This window comes from Haliotis rubra, unplaced genomic scaffold, assembly GCF_003918875.1.
Source record: "Haliotis rubra isolate DU_JTF1 unplaced genomic scaffold, ASM391887v1 Scf94, whole genome shotgun sequence".
Lineage (NCBI taxonomy): Eukaryota > Metazoa > Mollusca > Gastropoda > Lepetellida > Haliotidae > Haliotis > Haliotis rubra.
The window spans coordinates 587138-606106 of NW_025767679.1; the positions used below are offsets into that span (position 1 = coordinate 587138).

At 39.7% G+C, this 18969-nt stretch overlaps 1 protein-coding gene and 1 long non-coding RNA gene across 2 annotated transcripts; one reads left to right on the forward strand and one right to left on the reverse strand.

Moving 5' to 3' along the window:
- The first annotated feature begins 1045 nt into the window (after nt 1–1045).
- On the forward strand, nt 1046–5033 carry LOC124264722. The gene is made up of 3 exons (XR_006895225.1): nt 1046–1150; nt 3788–3793; nt 5023–5033. It is a non-coding gene; the product is annotated as an uncharacterized LOC124264722 (long non-coding RNA).
- Nucleotides 3327–15811, reverse strand: LOC124264721 (E3 ubiquitin-protein ligase NRDP1-like). The gene is given in 9 exon segments (XM_046699496.1): nt 3327–4086; nt 4591–4723; nt 5139–5380; nt 6844–6923; nt 7121–7180; nt 7182–7253; nt 7946–8245; nt 10696–10790; nt 15701–15811. Coding segments are annotated over 7 exon segments (948 nt in total). The 5' UTR covers nt 10786–10790; nt 15701–15811; the 3' UTR covers nt 3327–4086; nt 4591–4619.
- Nucleotides 15812–18969: the final 3158 nt, after the last annotated feature.

Below are 18969 nucleotides of genomic sequence, written 5' to 3' on the forward strand. Positions count from 1 at the left end.
CAAATCAATGTTCGTCTTAAATGGACTTCAGTTATTCCTATGTGTATGTTAAACAAGGACAAGTTCTTTTGGTTAGATAGGTAATAAATGGCAGCAATGTTGTTTTTGTGTAGATTCTAACATCTTCATCAGCAAGCACTCATTAGAATCTACACAGAAAAAATGTGAGAAAGAGGTTTTCGATCAAATCTTGCCGCTATTCATCTCAACATCTTTTAAATGTGAGTGAGTGTTTAGTTTTACGCCACTTTTACTAATATTCCAGCAATATCATGGCTAGGGACACCAGAAATGGCTTCACACACTGTACCCAGGTGAGGAATCAAACACGGGTCCTCTGTGTGACGAGCGAATGTTTTAACCACGAGGCTCCCCGATCCAATTGTAAATGTGATGAAAGAAGTTGTATACATGGTAATGGAACATAATAAAAAACAGTCTCACATCACACAAAAATGAACATATATATATTTGGAATATGTACAAGATAAATAAGTCAACACAAGTTACACAGACAGAAATGTACAGTAAAACACACTAAAACGTACAGGACAGGAGTAAACAACTGAAAAGTACATGTATTGCTTGGATTAAATGTTAAATATCACATTCACTTGTCGATATCGTCTTTTCATCACTGAACATTCAGTGTGTAAATAAAAAACACATTATTCTCGCCAAAGTGGAACATATTTTCAAAGTATGTATTCAAATGAAACTATAAAAGATGAATACTTATACTGAGCCATATTTGAATTTCCAAGCAGAATATAGACAAAACAATTCAATATGGCCTAGACAGCTCATCATTTTCTGAAGTACACCTACATTTCATTCTCGAGCAACAGTGAACATATTGATGCATTGTAAACTGTAACTGTTCAAAACTAAACTCAAATGATACAATATTGAACCAAGCAGGCTAAGACTAGGTCATCCTTCTGTCAAAACTGCACTCAAATGTTCCTTCTCTACAACATTCCACAAGAACCCTGATCCACAAAGTAGTCATCGTGCGGAGACAATCTCAACTCCCATATTCTAACACTGACTCCTGACATGTATGTCAGAACTGGAACTTGTGTAACAGGAACCAAATCTTCAGTCAAACATTTTCAGTCTTACAGATAATTACCATGTATTGAATGATGTGTTTGCTTGCAAATGATACAAATCCATTACCGGTACACATTTTAAACATTTAGTCATATTTAAGGGCCAGGGACCAGTCTATGACAAGGGCAAAAGGGTGGGAATAAATCAATCAGGATAGTGTCACCAAAACACAAAAAATGTTGAAAAAATCATAAAATGCAAGAAGCAGCCATGAAAAGATAAGCTAAACATTAAAGAAGTTATCAAAAGAAATGTCATGTTTTTATTTGGTTGCATCAAGTCCCATTCCTATCGACCATACATCCTGAAAAGGGTCAGTACAGTTAAAATGAAGGACAAAAAAACAAGATAAAAATACAGAGGAGTCAATTTTGTCAAACCCAGCCAAAAATGTTTCTCCATAATTAATGAACGGTCCCTAACACAAACATTCCCCCAGGAATGTACTCGACTGATTTCTTGGTCCAGTGGACAAAGACAAGTGACATTTGCAATAACCTAAAAGTCATGAAACATACACATTAAAGCACTACTTTCACTTGCTGAAAGATTAATCCTGTCTTATTGTCCTACAATCCACACAAAGCACTAATTTACAGCAGAAAATCCACAGTGTACATGAATATTTGTGTATGTACATCCTCTAGCATAAATCATATCACAATCATGAAATAAACGCTACCAATAAAACACAACCCTGATCGGACTAGCACAATGTAATCACACTCTGTCACTGCTTGAAGACATGGGTCTCGGCATGTCCTCACACAAAATCAGGGAATTCTACTCCCATGAATAGAAGCCTTGAACAAGAATCTTACTACTTAACTACTGATAATATATAATGAGAGCAGTCGGAACTAAAGTCCTTCACAAGTCAGTCTAGTCAATAGTGAGTGAGTATAGTTTTACGCCGCTTTTAGCAATATTCCAGCTATATCACAGCAGGGGACACCAGAAATCGGCTTCACACATTGTTCCCATGAGGGGATTTGAGAATAACCACTAGAATAACCACTAGGCTACAACACCCCCACTTCCACCCCACCCCAACCCCACCCTACCATGCTAACAATAATTTCAGAAAATAGAAAATGATGCTGACAGTTAATAGTAGACCACAATCCGTGAGAAAGTTTGGACTATGCTCACAATAATAATGATCATTATTCTCAGTAGCTGTGTAGTCCCATGAAACTGGGTATTCCTTCATATTATTTCTGTATTATGAAAAAATATCAGAATGAAGCAGGTTACATACTGCTAAAGAAAACAGTAATATTGCCTTAAGCACATAAGTTAATGTTATTGCCACTGATGAATCTACTAATGATAATGTCAGTTTTAAAAATTCATTTGGATTTGAATGCATTCCAGCTCCAGTTCAACTTAAACGATAATCGTTATTTCAAATTCTGATTACATGTAGTTTATTCTAATAAAACCAAATATGACCAGTGAGTGAGCTGGATTGACATCACTTCCGACAGTACTCCAGTAACATCATCAACTGTCAGCCTAATACTGGGGAAGCCTAGAGTGATTCACGTCTAAGACATTCACCACTTTGGTGAAACCCTATCCATGAGCATGGTGCTGACAAACCTAGAAACATAATTAGAGTGAACGGGGATTCGAACCCAAGATCACAGGTATCTGGCATGCCAGTTGCTGCAAACCATAATTGGGGTCCCGATTCCCTCTCTGTGACCAGCTCGTGCATGTGAGAGATTGCTTGGTAAGTCAGTATTGAGTATATCACATACGTAATGCTGAGATGGCAGTAGAAAGAGAGAATGACATAGGGTAAAGTTATCAGCATCCTTGACAATCTCCAGGGTATATGTTCCGATAAATCTCCACTAGTACCCTGGATGCATCTACGGCTCGCCTTGATAATTGTATTACCTCCCTTTGCTGGCTCCGCCTTCTAACAGTAAGCCAAAACAAACAAGCTAGCCAGTGTCAAAAATGATGGCGGCCACAGATGCGAAGGTTTGCTCGCTGTGAGACTCAGATTTAGGGACCAAAATAATACATACAAATAGACAGGTCTGAAACCTCAAAAACATACATGCAAGAACTCCTTCCACCTCTTTCAGGGTACCTCTGCAACAATTGTGTTGCCAAGTTTAATCGGTTAGATAAAAGAAGCAGAATTGAGTTATGATAGAAGTTTTGTGATTGGTACGCTCAACTTTCCAGCGCAGACACCTGATTGGATTAAAAGTCAGCAAAGGGAGGTAATACAATTACCGGGCCGAGCCGTAGATGCATCAAAGGTACTAGTGGAGATTTATCATAACGTGTACCCTGGAGATTATCGAGGATGAGTTATCAGTAACATCATCAACTGTGTGTTGTATCCAGGTACCAAGACGTCCCCATTCACGGAAACAAGCATTGCCAAATCCACAGGCAAACCTGAACTTATGACATACAATTCACAAGCTAACTTTTGTATTTTGTAAAAAAAAAGCTAATACCCATCATTGAAATGCATTAAATCCATAAAAAGCACTAGTTTACAGCAGAAACTGCAAAATGAACACGAATATGTAAGTTTGGTTTTATCATGTTTTAGCTTAAATTCATAAAAAAACTTCAACTGAAACTCAGAAATCCAGAAAATCAGAATATACTGAAAGTGCATTATATTTTGATCGGTAAGTATCCTGTGTAAACACTGTAATTGATGGCTACAATCATGCCACCTACATGCAACACATCATCTGGGAATTCCCACATGGAAAGCACAAGCAGACTGTAAGGCAGGAGACTGATGACTCCAAGACGTGACAGTAGACCGAGTGCAGGGCTTGTGAAGGACATCCAACTGGACGAGAGTTGGTAACCGGTTAGTGACTGGCCTCCTGCAGTCAGAACATCGACCGAGTGTGCATCCGGTTGTCTTCACAGGTAGAAGTACATCACAGAGATCAGAGATGATGTGGTTCTTCCCTTAAATATCTGAAAACAAAGGTTATTTCACTATTATGTTTGCATGACATATTCAAGAATTGTGTTCCATCTCTATCAGAGCCCAGTTCCATAAAGTGATCTCAGCCCTTTGATCATTGTAAGCCAACGTTTAAGTATTGGACTTACTGTCACCTCAGTGATAAGTTTGCTTTTCAGAAAGACTTACTCATAATGAATTATCTCAACAATAATCTCAGGTAATGATAAGCACATTTATATGCTATTTCAGTGTTTCAAATTTCACAAATGAAAAATATTGCCTTAGAAATGTTCTTCATACAAGAAAGGTGACACTTAGTTAAATATATAAGTAAACATTTCTATGTCTGTGAAATGCTCAAGGCCTATGGATGAGCTTTTTGATTATGATCAGTAGACTCAAAGAGAGAAAATAACCATGTCATTTTAAGATGTTTTTCCAGAATATTCAAGTTTAATACTAATTAAAATGACAAGAATCCATCTCTAACCAATGATTGCTGTTTCACGTACCTTGATTAAAGCTATATCATACCCTGGAGTCATTCTACTCCATGAGCAAAGATCATGACTAGCCCCGGCTCCATTATAAGGTCCTCTGGCATATGTTGGTTCTCACAGGCCATTACCACCACTGCCTGCTTCCCTGCACAAACATAGAGATGCTATGTCACAGCCAGCACATTATCACATTTGGACAAAACATGTACAGACAAAATCTTGTTTGTATTGGAACAGAAGGAAACAAAGTTAGATAGGGCAGAGTGTCAGATTTCGATGGCCTTGTGTAAATGTTATATTCAAATGTTTCATTCAAATTTGATAGTAAGATATCCGATAAATAGTCAATCATTTTATGGAAAATAATCTGCACTCAGTTGTATCTTGCAAAGTCAGTGCATGGTATGCCTGCTTCCTGAGTGAAGAGTTGATAAATTGATTAAGGAATGAAGTGTCATAAAATCCTTTTCTAAAGTTATAAATAATTTGTACCAAACAAATACCATATCCTATACACAACAAAGCACGCTTGAAAATTTTGTGATATGTGAAGTACTTACCTGGGATTCTCTTTGTAATATAATTTTCATACTGCCTTCTGTTTAACTGCCGCGTTTCTAGAGTACTGAGACCCGTGGGCCACCTCCTCTCGTGGGCATTCTCCATCAGCTCATTGACTATATGTGTGGGGCAACCACTGTCGATCAACGCCCTCTTGATGACAGCTTGTAGCACCGCATCGGGGGTAGATATCATTCCCCCCCAACGCGTCACCCTGGCAGCCTGTAAGCTCCCAACCCACCTGAAATGTTGCACAATACATGGTGAGAACAGTTTAGAAATTGTTTCACATTTTTTAGAGCTGGACATTGTGACCGTCTCATACCGGTCATTTGTAAATTCTACAGACCAAGAGATCACGCTTTTCATTTTGCGTGAGACCTTGCACCATAACAACCAATCAGAAATGTAGAGGTTATCACAATGCGTCAATGCCGCTATTTTTGCCTGGGGTTTCCCCAAACTGCTATCTTTTATTTGACAACACCTCGAAGTCACTGTGAAAACGTAATCTTTTTCGAGGAGAAATAAAACTGACACAGGTAATTAGAAAATTGATTTTAAAATTTGCCACACACAATGACCGGCAGCCTTTGAAATTACCGGACATTCTAACTTTGTACCGGTCAAAGTCTGGTATATACCGGATAACAGAAACACTGAAATGTGGTAAAACCCATAAACACAGTTGTCGCGCTGGCAGTCGGGGCAAACAATAGATTGGCATCCCAAGGGACGTAACTCTGCACAGAGAACAGCAGCCCCTTGGATGACTCGACCACTTACGCCTCATCATTACATACAGCAAGTGTTAACTGTCTACTATAGCCACAATTACAAGACATTGGTCCCTAATGCTTTATCTTCTTTCTAAGAATTTCTGACTCAGTTCAAGATGCAGGTCACAAAGTAAAATATTACCAGGATCAATTTGAGGTTAATTTCCAAATACAACATGTGGGAGAAAAGTTATCACAACTAAAATGCAGTCAAAGTAATTTTATTCCACTGAATTCCATATTAAAAATTACCATTTCCAAAAATTGCAATACTTAGGGCAGACTCATTTATAAAACAATGTGCAATATTGGTCTGAGCTGGTCAGGCTGGAACACCACTTAACATCATTGAGGAATGAGAAATGGTTGCATTCCTTTCTTAGAATGGTAACTTGATGGAATATTCCACCTAGCTGCCTAATGTAATACATGTTACACTTTCTCAGTAAAGTACAGATTCTTGTACTTTTGTTGGGTTGAGTCCCATCTGGGATTCGAACCCACACTCTCAGAGTCAGGCACCTAGTCGCCAACAAACAAAGTAAGCCGTCTCACAAACTCAGCCACAGCAGCTTCCACAAAAATTGAAATCAGACAACTGGTAGTCTTGACAACAGGCTTTATGTACCCATCTGACGAGTGTAAATTGGCACTGCTCCCACGACCAAAAGCTAAGAATACACAATGCCATTTTAGAAAGTGATCAAATGTAACACATGCTATATTTGGGATTACATTTTCTCAGTGTGTCACATTTGATCACACTCTAAATGCCATTGTGTATTCATAGCTGCCTAAACATCAAGAATACATACTGACTACTATTATTAAGAAACTTGGCAGTGTTATACCCATTTACTGTCTTCTGTCATGTTATAAATGTAAAGTGTGAAATTTATGATTGAGAATTTCATTGGCAACTTACCTGATGACATCTTCATTCTCCATGGTTGCCTGAATTTCTCTCATCCGTGGGTTAGACACACGCATAGATCTCATGTACTCCTGTAAGAATGTATTGTTATCATCATTAACGCCCTGAAGCACAAAAATCAAGACAACAAATATGCACAAACAATCATAAGCTCCTGGTGTACCCAAGGGAAGTAACTCTACACAGGAAATTTTGGCATCTTAGAAGTCTTGGCCACACATATGAGTTTCGCTTGTTAACTAATATTCCACAATATGTTGAACCTTACTTTTAAGAGTTGTATTTCTCGTTTTTGTTCATTCAGGGCCAGTTTCTGTTCAGCGTTCTCTCGACTGCATCTCTTGCATCTTCTGCTGCAGCTGCATCACAATATTGCGCAACTCTCGAGTGCAATTGTGGTCCTGCGCACAAAACACAGAGAATGACATGAACCAAACACTGAAGAGTGTCCCCTCAATTCATGCGATATTTTGATGGCCTATAATTGAGTCTGAGGAAAGTAAACACAGGCTGATCACTAATCAAAGTACTATGCCATAGGCATGCGGTTTTCAAAAGAACTTGGAATGCTGTGAGCAGTGTAAGAGGTTTATAGAAGTACATAGCAGTTTAAGACAGGTCCCTTGCCAACATATTGTATTCACCTCTGAGTGGGCAAGCGGGTGGGTGAGCAAACAAGAAAGCGAGTGACGGAGAAGAATATAACCACATACCCATTCAACATACTGAACCCATGATGACAGTGAGTGAGTGAGTTTAGTTTTACGCCGCACTCAGCAATATTCCAGCTATATGGCGGCGGTCAGTAAATAAACCAGTCTGGACCAGACAATCCAGTGATCAACAGCATGAGCATGGATCTGCGCAATTGGGAACCGATGACATGTGTCAACCAAGTTAGTGAGCCTGACCACCCAATCCCGTTAGTCGCCTCTTACGACAAGCATGGGTTACTGAAGATCAATTCTAACCCGGACCTGCACGCGTACCCATGATGAGAACTGAGCCCATACCCCAGTGAAGACTTTATAGGCTTTATAAACTATGCTGTCCCTCCATCCCAGCTGTAACATTAAGAAAAGACGTGTCTCACCTTGAGTTCATCTTTAGGGATGATAAGTCCACATCCCTGCTCACAGTGCACAGGCTTCTTGGGGTTGTGCTCACACTCCTGCACATGGTTCTGTAGCAGGTCCAGCTTGATCACCGCCATGCAGCCATAGCTGGCATTGTCGCACTTGATGTGCAGCCGCGACAGCAGGTTGCGCAGTATCCGGGGCACCTGCTTCAGCTGGTTGGATGTGATCGGACTTCGGTCAACAGGGCAGGTGGGCTGGCGGGTCAGCCATTCGTGAATGCAGCCAGCACAGAACGCGTGTTCACATTGTGGTGCCTGGAACATATTCACATTGCAGTTTGTGACATTCAGTAATCTCCATAAATTAATTTAACCTGGTAATACTTAAAAATGCTGTATATCATTCTGGATAATAAATCACCAAGGACCTGGCACAACAGTGTTAGACCATGTATACCAAACCAAGAGGTGAGGTGAGGTGAAATTGGGATTAACGTTGTGCTTGAGAATATTTCACTCATATGAGTGAGTGAGTGAGTGAGTTTAGTTTTACGCCGCACTCAGCAATATTCCAGGTATATGGCAGCGGTCTGTAAATAATCGAGTCTGGACCAGACAATCCAGTGATCAACAGCATGAGCATCGATTTGCGCAATGGGGAACCGATGACATGTGTCAACCAAGTCAGCGAAACTGACAACCCGATCCCGTTAAGTCGCCTCTTACGACAAGCATAGTCGCCTTTTATGGCAAGCACATGGGTTGCTGAAGACCTATTACCCCGGATCTTCACGGATCTCGCTCATATGACGACCTGCATGCGCGTGTATGTGTATCAGCTTGTACTAGCCCAGACTGAAGCTGGTTTTATAGTGCTAGCCCACTGAGATACCATGCCGCAGTGAAGCATGAATACCCCACTCAGACACAGTAAACTGACTCTGAGCCGACCAGTCCTTGTCGTACCCATTAATGCTGAGCGCCAGGCAGGGACCAACATATTTTAACGTCTTTTGGTATGACGTGGTCGGGGATCGAACCCGCGAAATTCTGCTCTCCGGGCGGACGCTCTTACCACTACACCACGGAAGCGGTTTCAAACCAAGAGAATGAAGTCTTGTTATCCAGGTTTTGAGTGGTGTTCAATACTTACTTAATCATAGTGTGTAACTCTAGTAAAATTATTTTGGCCTATACCATAAGTGAAAGAGTGAGTAGAGTGAAACACTTTGGAGTAAAAACGTTCAGTGAATTAATTTTGTAAATACCAAGCTCTGTTGAAGAACTTTAAATATTATTGTTACTTCGACCACAACCTCACTTCCGAGGAAGAAATCGTTATGTTACAAGTTGTGTTATGGAAAATCTTTATGGTCATCAATCATATACATATTTTACTATAACTAGTAAGTAGTTTTGATTCTTTAACTTCCGTGAAGCGATCTGAACACAAGTAAGATATCATTTCAGGCTTCCACAACACTCGCTTCGCACTCACAAACATAACCCATTTAGCACGAACTGCGGGGTCCTGTGGAAATCTGTGCATGGTGACACCATCACCCGACCCCTAGGAGCAATTGACAACAAAGCAACGATTCGGCATGTCGCCGTTCATAATAGAAATCATCAAATGATGAGCGTGCTACACACTTTCTATACAACTAACTGAAAATCATTCCTCATATGACGCCACTGCAGTGCTCTGGCGACAGAGTTACGTAACCTGTTTGTGGTTTTATATGGCAGAGGGAAGCAGGCGACTTTTTGGCCACTTTTAATCGCTCGGTATTAATTAACCACACGTTTTTAAAGAATAAATTTGGTGTTCCGCATAAGACTAACCACAAATCTTTCATATGTAATGGTTAAAAGAGTAACAAAAAACAAAGTTTAGTGGTTCTTTAACTGCACGACGAAGGAGGACAGTTGAAAAAGATCGAGGGGTTCTGCAAATGATAATGCCCTCAAAAATAGCATTACCGTTATTATTGCTAAAATACATGGAATTTGTTTTGAAAAGAAAAGGAAACAATAAAGGAATTTGACTGTAAGTTTACTCGAAACCAACTTCTGACGGGGTTGACTGACCGAATGCAATTACGTCATCGAACAATTCGACCTTGACCTTTGCCAAGACCATGGCCTGCAACATGTCAAACTATGTCAGACACAACGTCAGTTTTCAGTGTTCGGTCTTGGTCCAACAACAACATTAATAGTACAATTGTTAAGGTTAGCACCAGCAAGAAAGCCAATATTACCGCTAAAGCGGGAATTTGGGTTGCTTTGACTTGTTTGCCCCAGAATATCTGCCAGTCCAAAGCCAAAGTCGAATGAACCGTAAGCCAACACACCCACTATGACATCACTTGACAACAGAACTGATAGTGGCCCGTCATTAAGGTTGAGCAGTCCAATATCTTTTGCAGCGGCCCACAAATTTCTGATAATAGGAGGTCTGTTTCATGATAATTCAATGTATTTTACTGTAATGGGTAATACTACACAGTCCATATACAAACATTTTTTACATCTTAAACCATGGACTGACTGACTGACTGACTTGAGTTTTACGCCGCTTTTAGCAATATTCCAGTAATATCACAGCTGCAGACACCAGAAATGGGCTTCACACATTGTACCCATGAGGGAAATCGAACCCGGGTCTTCGACATGACGAGCGAACGCTTTAACCACAAGGATACCCCACTGCCCCTCATGGAATAGTAAACTATATCCAACATGTACTGCTGTAGTGCTACCTGCAGGGGTTCCTCCAACACTCCGCTGCAGATGGGGCAGATCAGCTCCTCGTCTACATCTCCCTCGAACCGCACCACCTCGTAACCCATCTCGCCTGTAACATACACCAAGCATTACCTTCATATCATGCCTAGAACACTTAGAAAATGAACAGGTGAATGAGCATCGTGTTACACCACCTTCTGGCATATTTCAGCAATATCACAGCCAGTATGACTGTCACTAATACTGGTATACCACAATACCAAAACACACTTTTCAAATGATACGACTTTCAATATTTTACTTAGGAATAGGACTAGTATATTGGGACAAAAATCATATGCAGTTTTGGGATTATCTTGATGGTTTAAGTTAAAATCTAAACAGACTTTCATTCACAACAGATGCTTCCCTTTGTAATTCATTACCAACACAATTTATTTGTCAATACAGACATATGGGCATTCTCTTCCCACAGAGGTTACTTGTCATATCTTCCTACGAACCTCTGTTCTAATACGGCCATATTTCCCGGTTCTCGTAAAATCCCCTAGCGGCAAAAGATCGCAACACGAATGATCTCCCTTCTTTCTATCCAATCAGAACACGTGTTACATCGACCTAGATTCAACTTGACTAACACAAATTTCCCCCATCTGCCGGGGACTTGTGTTGATGTTACACACAAGACATTTAATGGCTAGCTTGTCCGTTGTCAACGAGGGCGATGGAGACGCCACTGATCTCCCATAACATGACTGAGTTCTGTCTAGAAGAAACGTTTGCGCATCGCGCAGGGGAAGAGGTTTAGTTTTCTCGAAGCATACGGAAATTACCGAGGCCTTACGAATGATCACTTTTGAAACAACGTCGCTGATTGCACAACTAAATCTGATTGCCTCCAATCACGAGTCTTGAACGCTCACACCATGAAAGGGCCGTATTAGAACAGAGGTTACGTAGGAAGATATGACAGGAGTAACCTCTGTGGGAAGAGAATGACATATGGGTGGTGACACCAGATACAAGCACACGTCCCAGGGGTGGAAATAACCCATTGCCCGACGTCCGAGTCCAGTGGTTTTTTTCTGTCGGACAAGCAAATTTGTATATCACACAGTACCGGCGTCCAGTTGACTTTCCAATGTAAATTATGTGTTTATTTAAAAAATCAACTAGAAAATGGCCGGTATAGTGGAAAAATTGTCGGGGCAAGTGATTTTACATGTGCCACTGTACCGGAGTACACTAGCAATTTTAAAGTTATTTCCACCCCTGTGTACCCATGCGGGGAATCAAATCAGTGGCAAATACATTTAAAGAAAGAATAGGTTTGATTTAACCAGCAGACAACCAGCTAGATTCAGGGGTACTTAATACTTCATTCATCAACCTATACATCAGTCTCATCTTAATGTTAATGGACTTGTTATTGTTGAAATGGAAGTCACATCTGCAAAGCTAAAACGACAGTATATATACCAACAAAACTTTCCACTCTAATTTTAAATATTTTAAGGACAATTCAGACTTGGGATTGAATACCCCTCTAAGCAGGTCAAATTAATCCCAAAATGATGACATAATTTCTTTTTTATTGTCTGTTTTCTTTAATGATTAATGTCCTAAATAAGAATTATTTCATCTACAAATTCCTTCTTAAACATGTTCAAGGCTTTATATGGGTCTATCTTCTCTTTATGATAGTCACAATTCTAAAATAATAACTACCAAGGATTAATTTGCAACTAAAACTTTGGTTTGAAGATAATGCCAACAACACAACAGTGAGCTATCAAGCTACACTCCACAGCATGATAAGAGAAATCAAGCTAAGTTTAGTGATAAGATAGCTGGTGATGATGACATCACTTCGGACACAAACTGTTTATCTTGTTGATGGAGAATGGGTTTATGTTGTAGTCAAAGGGAGCTACAACATACTAAACAGATGATCATGTCTACTTGTGGGACTCTGTCACTCCGATTTTGACCACTGTGGCCTTACGATGTTAATACCCATGGTTCGGGTTAGAACTTAGAATTGATCTTCAGTAACCCATGCTTGTCATAAGAGGCAACTGACAGGATTGGGTAGTTAGGCTCTAGTGGTGTAACGATTCATCGATAGTATCGATGTTTGCATCGTCAACTACGCGATACGAGTGCATTGATACAAAACACATTTAGGCAATATATCAGGATATTTATATCGCGAGGGTCCATGATACATCGATGTATCGCCACAAGAGCCGATATATCCAGATACTACTTAAATATTACTTAAAGTTGTAGGGAGTATTGCATAAGGATTAGGAAGGGAGTCTCTTTGAAATTTTTCTGAATTTTAAAAACAAACTGAACCTAAAAGGAATTTGTTTGTGTCTGCCATCTTTGTTACATGAACAAAGGAGTTAGTGTATCAGTGAAAGCATGTGAACAATCTCTATGAACTGTAAAGACTTGTCTTTAAGTAATTGAAACTTGTTTTAGTTGTTTGACAAATAACACCATTTATTAACAACTATGAACGATGTTTTAGCTTTGTTAAGAAAGAGAAGATAAAATTTAGAAAGCATACTTATGAGTTTTTTGCAGTGATTCTGGTATAAATTACTGTATAAATTGTCTGTGAAAGCATTGGTGCAGAAACACAACCTTCCAAGGGAAACCTAGAGCAAGGTATACTGAATATGTTTGATTGTATTAAATGCTGAAACTTTATTACATAAACAGCCTTTTAAGTGTGTGTGAATGTAACACATGTTCTGCTGAATAACAAATAAAGATTCAGTCATTTTATTTATCATATACGTCCTGTTTTTAGAATTGTAAAGTATCGGGATACGTATCGTATCGCCATCACTGTATCGTGATGATAATCGTCTCGCAGGTTCCTTGCCAATACTTTCATTATATATCGTCTCGCCTCATTAAACTAGTATCGGGATATATCGTCTTGCCACTTAGGCCACGATACACAGCTGTATCAGGCTCGCTGACTTGGTTGACACATTATTGTATCCCAACTGTGTAGATAGATGCTCATGCTGTCGATCACTGAATTATCTGGTTCAAACTCGAATATTTAGAGACCACCGCCATATATCTGGAACATTGCTGAGTGTAGCATTAAATAGTCAACCAAAACAATCAAGATTTCTAATGACATAACATTGCTCAAACAGGAAGTTTAGCCCTGACCTAATTTAATTATGGTTTGATTTCCTTGTTTGATATGAAACTTGAATTGTGATGTGTGGAAACTGGTCGAATGTTTATAATAAAATGATCATTAATTTACATATGCAGCTGACACCCAGCTGTGATAGACATTTGGAATGTTATCAGGTGCTGAGATAAGTGGCACACTATCAAACATGGACATTTTTCTTCAAAATTAATAACCATGATAACATCCTGAAACTCATATTTTCATTCTGCACACCGAAAACATCTACCATAATTTGAGCTTAAACTTTACAAGTGTGCAGTGCACTTTATCTTACCTTCATGTAAAATACTTTAATTACAAGTTTCCATGTCACCCCCTCCCAGGAGGGTGACAACTGGAAAAAATATTATCCGCTATCACAGTAACTGCCAATTTCTCCACTGAGAAGCTGTATCGCTAGTAATCATAAGACGCTATAATATGACGCATGCAGTGCACAGAGTATTACCCTCGAGGGAAGCATACAACTCATATTATAGAGAAAATAGTATCAAGAATAACTGCACCATATTAGCAAAAGTGGCTCATCAACATAGTAAAAACAGAACCTTCACTTGGTGAAAACAGCACTGTCTTCATACTACTGTTACACTATATTTATTACACATATGTGTTAAACACAAAGTAAGTCATTTCTACCTAGAAACCAGTGAATGTTTTCATACAAGAAGCTCTTCAAATAATAGAAATCTTAAAGTACAATGTGGCTTTTATGTGTACATTATGTGTACATTTGTTTTCAGTAAACCTCAGTCCTTGGAGCTTGACTTGTATATATAATGATATTCAGTAAGTACTCTTTGTGGTGCTGTTTTTCGCAGTGTTGGTGCCTGACAAGTACACAGATGTCAGTATTTTATGAGAATATTTATCTGTCCTCAGTTCTTATTCAAAGATGGGATCGGGTGGTCAGGATCGCTGACTTGGTTGACACATGTCATCGGTTCCCAATTGCGCAGATCCATGCTCATGCTGTTGATCACTGGATTGTCTGGTTCAGACTTGATTATTTACAGACTGCCGCCATACAGCTGGAATATTGCTGATTGCAGCGTAAAAAACTAACTCACTCACTCACTCTTATTCAAAGAGTGATAAATCCATAAATTAGCTATTGCACAATTATAGACCCTGTTTGCCACCAAATAAATATAGTAAAATATCTCAAGTAGTTAAATCTCAAGTAAAACCTTTCGGTATTACTTCATGGATCTCTCATGTCTCCTCGAACCTTAGGGACACTTGTGTTAGGGTCAGGGTCAGGGTAGGTTATCTCCAATCTTTAATAAAAACTGTTGGCAAATTTTCAAGAGCATGCATGATAATGCAATCTAGCGAAAATCTCAGTCTAATCAACTGAAACAGCCGTGTTCACTGCTAAGATACAAGGACCCAGGACAGAACAAAATAAGCTGTATGATAAATGACAAGAGGTATGGTGTGGACAGCTTCTGGTTATGTTTCGGCTAAAACCACCCGGTGTTTGTGTCGTGACGACCTGACAGTTTGACAGTCACCACTGAATATGTTGACGTCAGCTTGTTGAATAGTCATACCATTCATACTGAGAATAGTTATATTTATCATTTGTGTTCACACTCACTGAAATACAAAATCACAACAGGTCCCTCGCTTTTAGGAAAATAGTTAAAGACATGTTGATTGACGTTCAAAATTTGGACTCGCAAGTGTCAACATGGTAAACAAAGGCACCTTTACTGTTGAACAATAAAACATGTACACTGAAAAATTACTACAGTCTTATCTATAAGCTACTGATAAGTTACCATCAAAGAAAGTTGACAATCTCGTTCCAACTACAATTGTTGCGAATACTTTCCGTCTTTGGCGACCTGTAGCTCTCCAGACGGAAACTGCCTCACTTCCTTGAAATGTGCGCAGACTCACAGACAAGGGCAAATAACCCTTATGTTGAGACTTATCTCCCCTTTGACCATGCAAATAGCACCTGACATGGTCGCTGTACATAAGAAACAAGCAATAAAAATCTCACGTTTAATCTGTCTGTTTAGAAACTAAAAATATCTTATTCTCACCAAACATTCAAAATCACTGTCCACAATGTAATAAAAAAAGATATAAGTACATTGTGAGTGTGTGTGCGTGCGTGGGACTGCCTTAACTAGCATATATGTATCAGAATTGTTTTTGTATTAACATATTTTATGTACTTAAATTCCACAACCGATGTAAGACTAGAAGGTTACATACACGACCTGTTTTTTGTTGGTTTCTTTTTATTGTCTTAGAATTAAACAATAATTTATTACACTGCGACGTATCGAGCGTCTAATTTGTTTTCTTGCGTGTGTGCTTGAGTGTAATAGATTCAAGTGCACCCCTGAAGATTCGGGTTAGAAGTGGTCTTCAGCAATCCCAGCTTGTCGTAAATGGCGACTAATGGGATATGAGTGATATTTAATTACACTTTACATCCTGACGTATCACCGAATGCTTGATATACGCTGAATATAGTGTTTCTTCAGCATGTGCTGCGCATATATCGGTTCAAGTGCTATGCTAATTAAAATAGCTACATAAGATATGGTCATTCTTTAGATCGATGTGTTATCATAATAATTTCACTGACAAAACCCACATCTGATATCAGGAGACAGAGATACATGCCTTAAAAGGGTGGCGACACGACTCCAATAAAAACAAAACCTTTTGCGTTGATATGGCCGGTGGGGTAGCCTAATGGTTAAAGCGTTCGCTCGCCACGCTGAAGACTCCGTTCGATTCCCCGCATGGGTACAATGTGTAAAGCCCATTTCTGGTGTCCCCCGCCGTGATATTGCTGGAATATTGCTAAAAGCGGGGTAAAACCATACTCACTCACCTTTGCGTGGATACAGGCAGAACACTGACGACCAAATATGATTGAGAACTGCGTTATGGGTGGTGTACTTAACATCTTCACCACTGAGCTAGCATTATTTAATGGTTCTGGTCCTGTCGTAAGCGTCTACCAGTCTATTGCTGATGAGGAGATGTCTGGAGAAATAGCGGACTGGGGCAGTACCGCTATGTTATGCAGCCTAAACAATGTCTGTTACACATGGATCGTGCTCCACGATAGACACGTGGACGTGACGAACGTCGTTACATTTACTCAGAAAAGTTAACATGATGTCGGACGATGTCGTCTCGGTAGCGTACACCATTGATATTGCAATATCAACTGATCAGTTGTGTCGTCCCATTACATTCCCACCCGTAAATGTCGACGTTGAGCGAGACGTCCCATGGACGCCTGTAGACCCTTGCGCGACCACTGGGTCTGTCGAAAGAATCCTGACATCATCTCTGTGTATACTGCCCCAGTCTTGCCTTTTCAACCTCAGTTTCAGTCTACATACACGAAGTGCCTGACGAGTGAGTGAGTACGCAATATTTTAGCAACATTCCAGCAATATCACAACGGGGGACACCAGAAATGGGCTTCACACATTGTACCCATGAGGGGAATCGAACCCGGGCCTTCGGCGTGAGGAGAGAACGCTTTAACCACTAAAGTACTATCGGAAATAGAAAAAAAAACTGTTTTTAGGCTGTTACTCTGTATCCCTAAAATGTACACAATTGCAAATAGCATATGTCGAAATAACCCACATCGGCCTAACTGGGCGTTCAGTGGGATGCGTAATACGATATCCAGAAAAGCACGTTTACTCGTAAAATTGGGCAAAAATACGAATAGCTGCTGAAAACAATAGATCAGACTATAGATGGCAATTAGGTCGCTCAGCCAGGTATGACGACGGACCGTCGACTCGCCTGGCATGAAATGCATGTGCTGCATACAGGCACAAGGGGTCATCTCAATGATATTTTATGCTTTTTCATGTGTGTTGAACATGTCTCATCTATTGATTAACATCTTACGTGTCTTTCTTTCATAAAGTTTATGTTGAGATATGTAAGAGAGGATGATACCCATACCCATAGAAAAGCTTAAATCAGCCATCGTATTAAATGTCTCAAAATATATAAGTGGCATGACCACCCGAAGATAGACAGGACTGGATATTATTTGTAAATTGTTACGACATGCCGTTTTCTTCCACAGTTTAATTCCCCTAAAGGATTATCTTATCTCTATCCCCCAGCCCGACCCCAACCACCGTCTGCACCACCCGTTGTGGTTTTGCTTTTGTGACGACCCCTCTTACCTGTTTCTTTTTATAGTGATAGTGAGACGCCGATCCGTGGTAGCTACATCCTTAATAGTTTCAGTATTAAAGTTATTATTTTGTACGTCAGCTATCATTTATAATGAAGCTCAGTTTAATTTCAAAATGGGAATTTAAAAAGTGTCCTTTGTAATACAATATCATCGCACACTAATTTGCATAAAGCCATGGTCTGTTCCAAATAAGTCGCTTTGGACTTAGAAAACCCCGCATTGCTCATTTCTGCACTAATCTCTCCTCAGTAAAGTCCTTTTTCTACATTTTCTATCTCCCTACCATTGAGACTGTAGTTAGGCCGAACTTAGTTTAACAGATATTTCATACTTTCACATGTTAACTACTTAAACTGTAGATATAAATGCGAAAAAAACAATTTTTTTTCTATTTCCGACAGTACTTTAGGCTACCCCACCGCCCCAGTGCCTGACGATGATTTGTACAGTATTTATAGGAATTCCGATGTGAACAACGGGTCAGGAAACAATTTGAATATTCCTCGACAATTCCATGAAATTTGATGAAGGTCAACTATATTTTACCCAGTCCACTCTTTTTGTAAAATCAATTTCCGGAAACCCCGTCTAATACTGTCATTAAGTTTAGTGGTACGCCCCCGTGGTGTGCCAAGTTTAGGGTGATCCCCACGCGTCAACCAAAAGACGTTAAAATATGATATTATCCTGCCTGGCGCTCGGCAATCTACAACAAGACTGGTCTCGGACGAATGTGTTGAGTGGGTAAAGAAACATGGTGTTTCTGGGCTAGCATATGAACAGCTTAATACCTCGGTATATGGCCGCACATTCACCTTTTATGCCCATGACGTCATATGAGCGGGA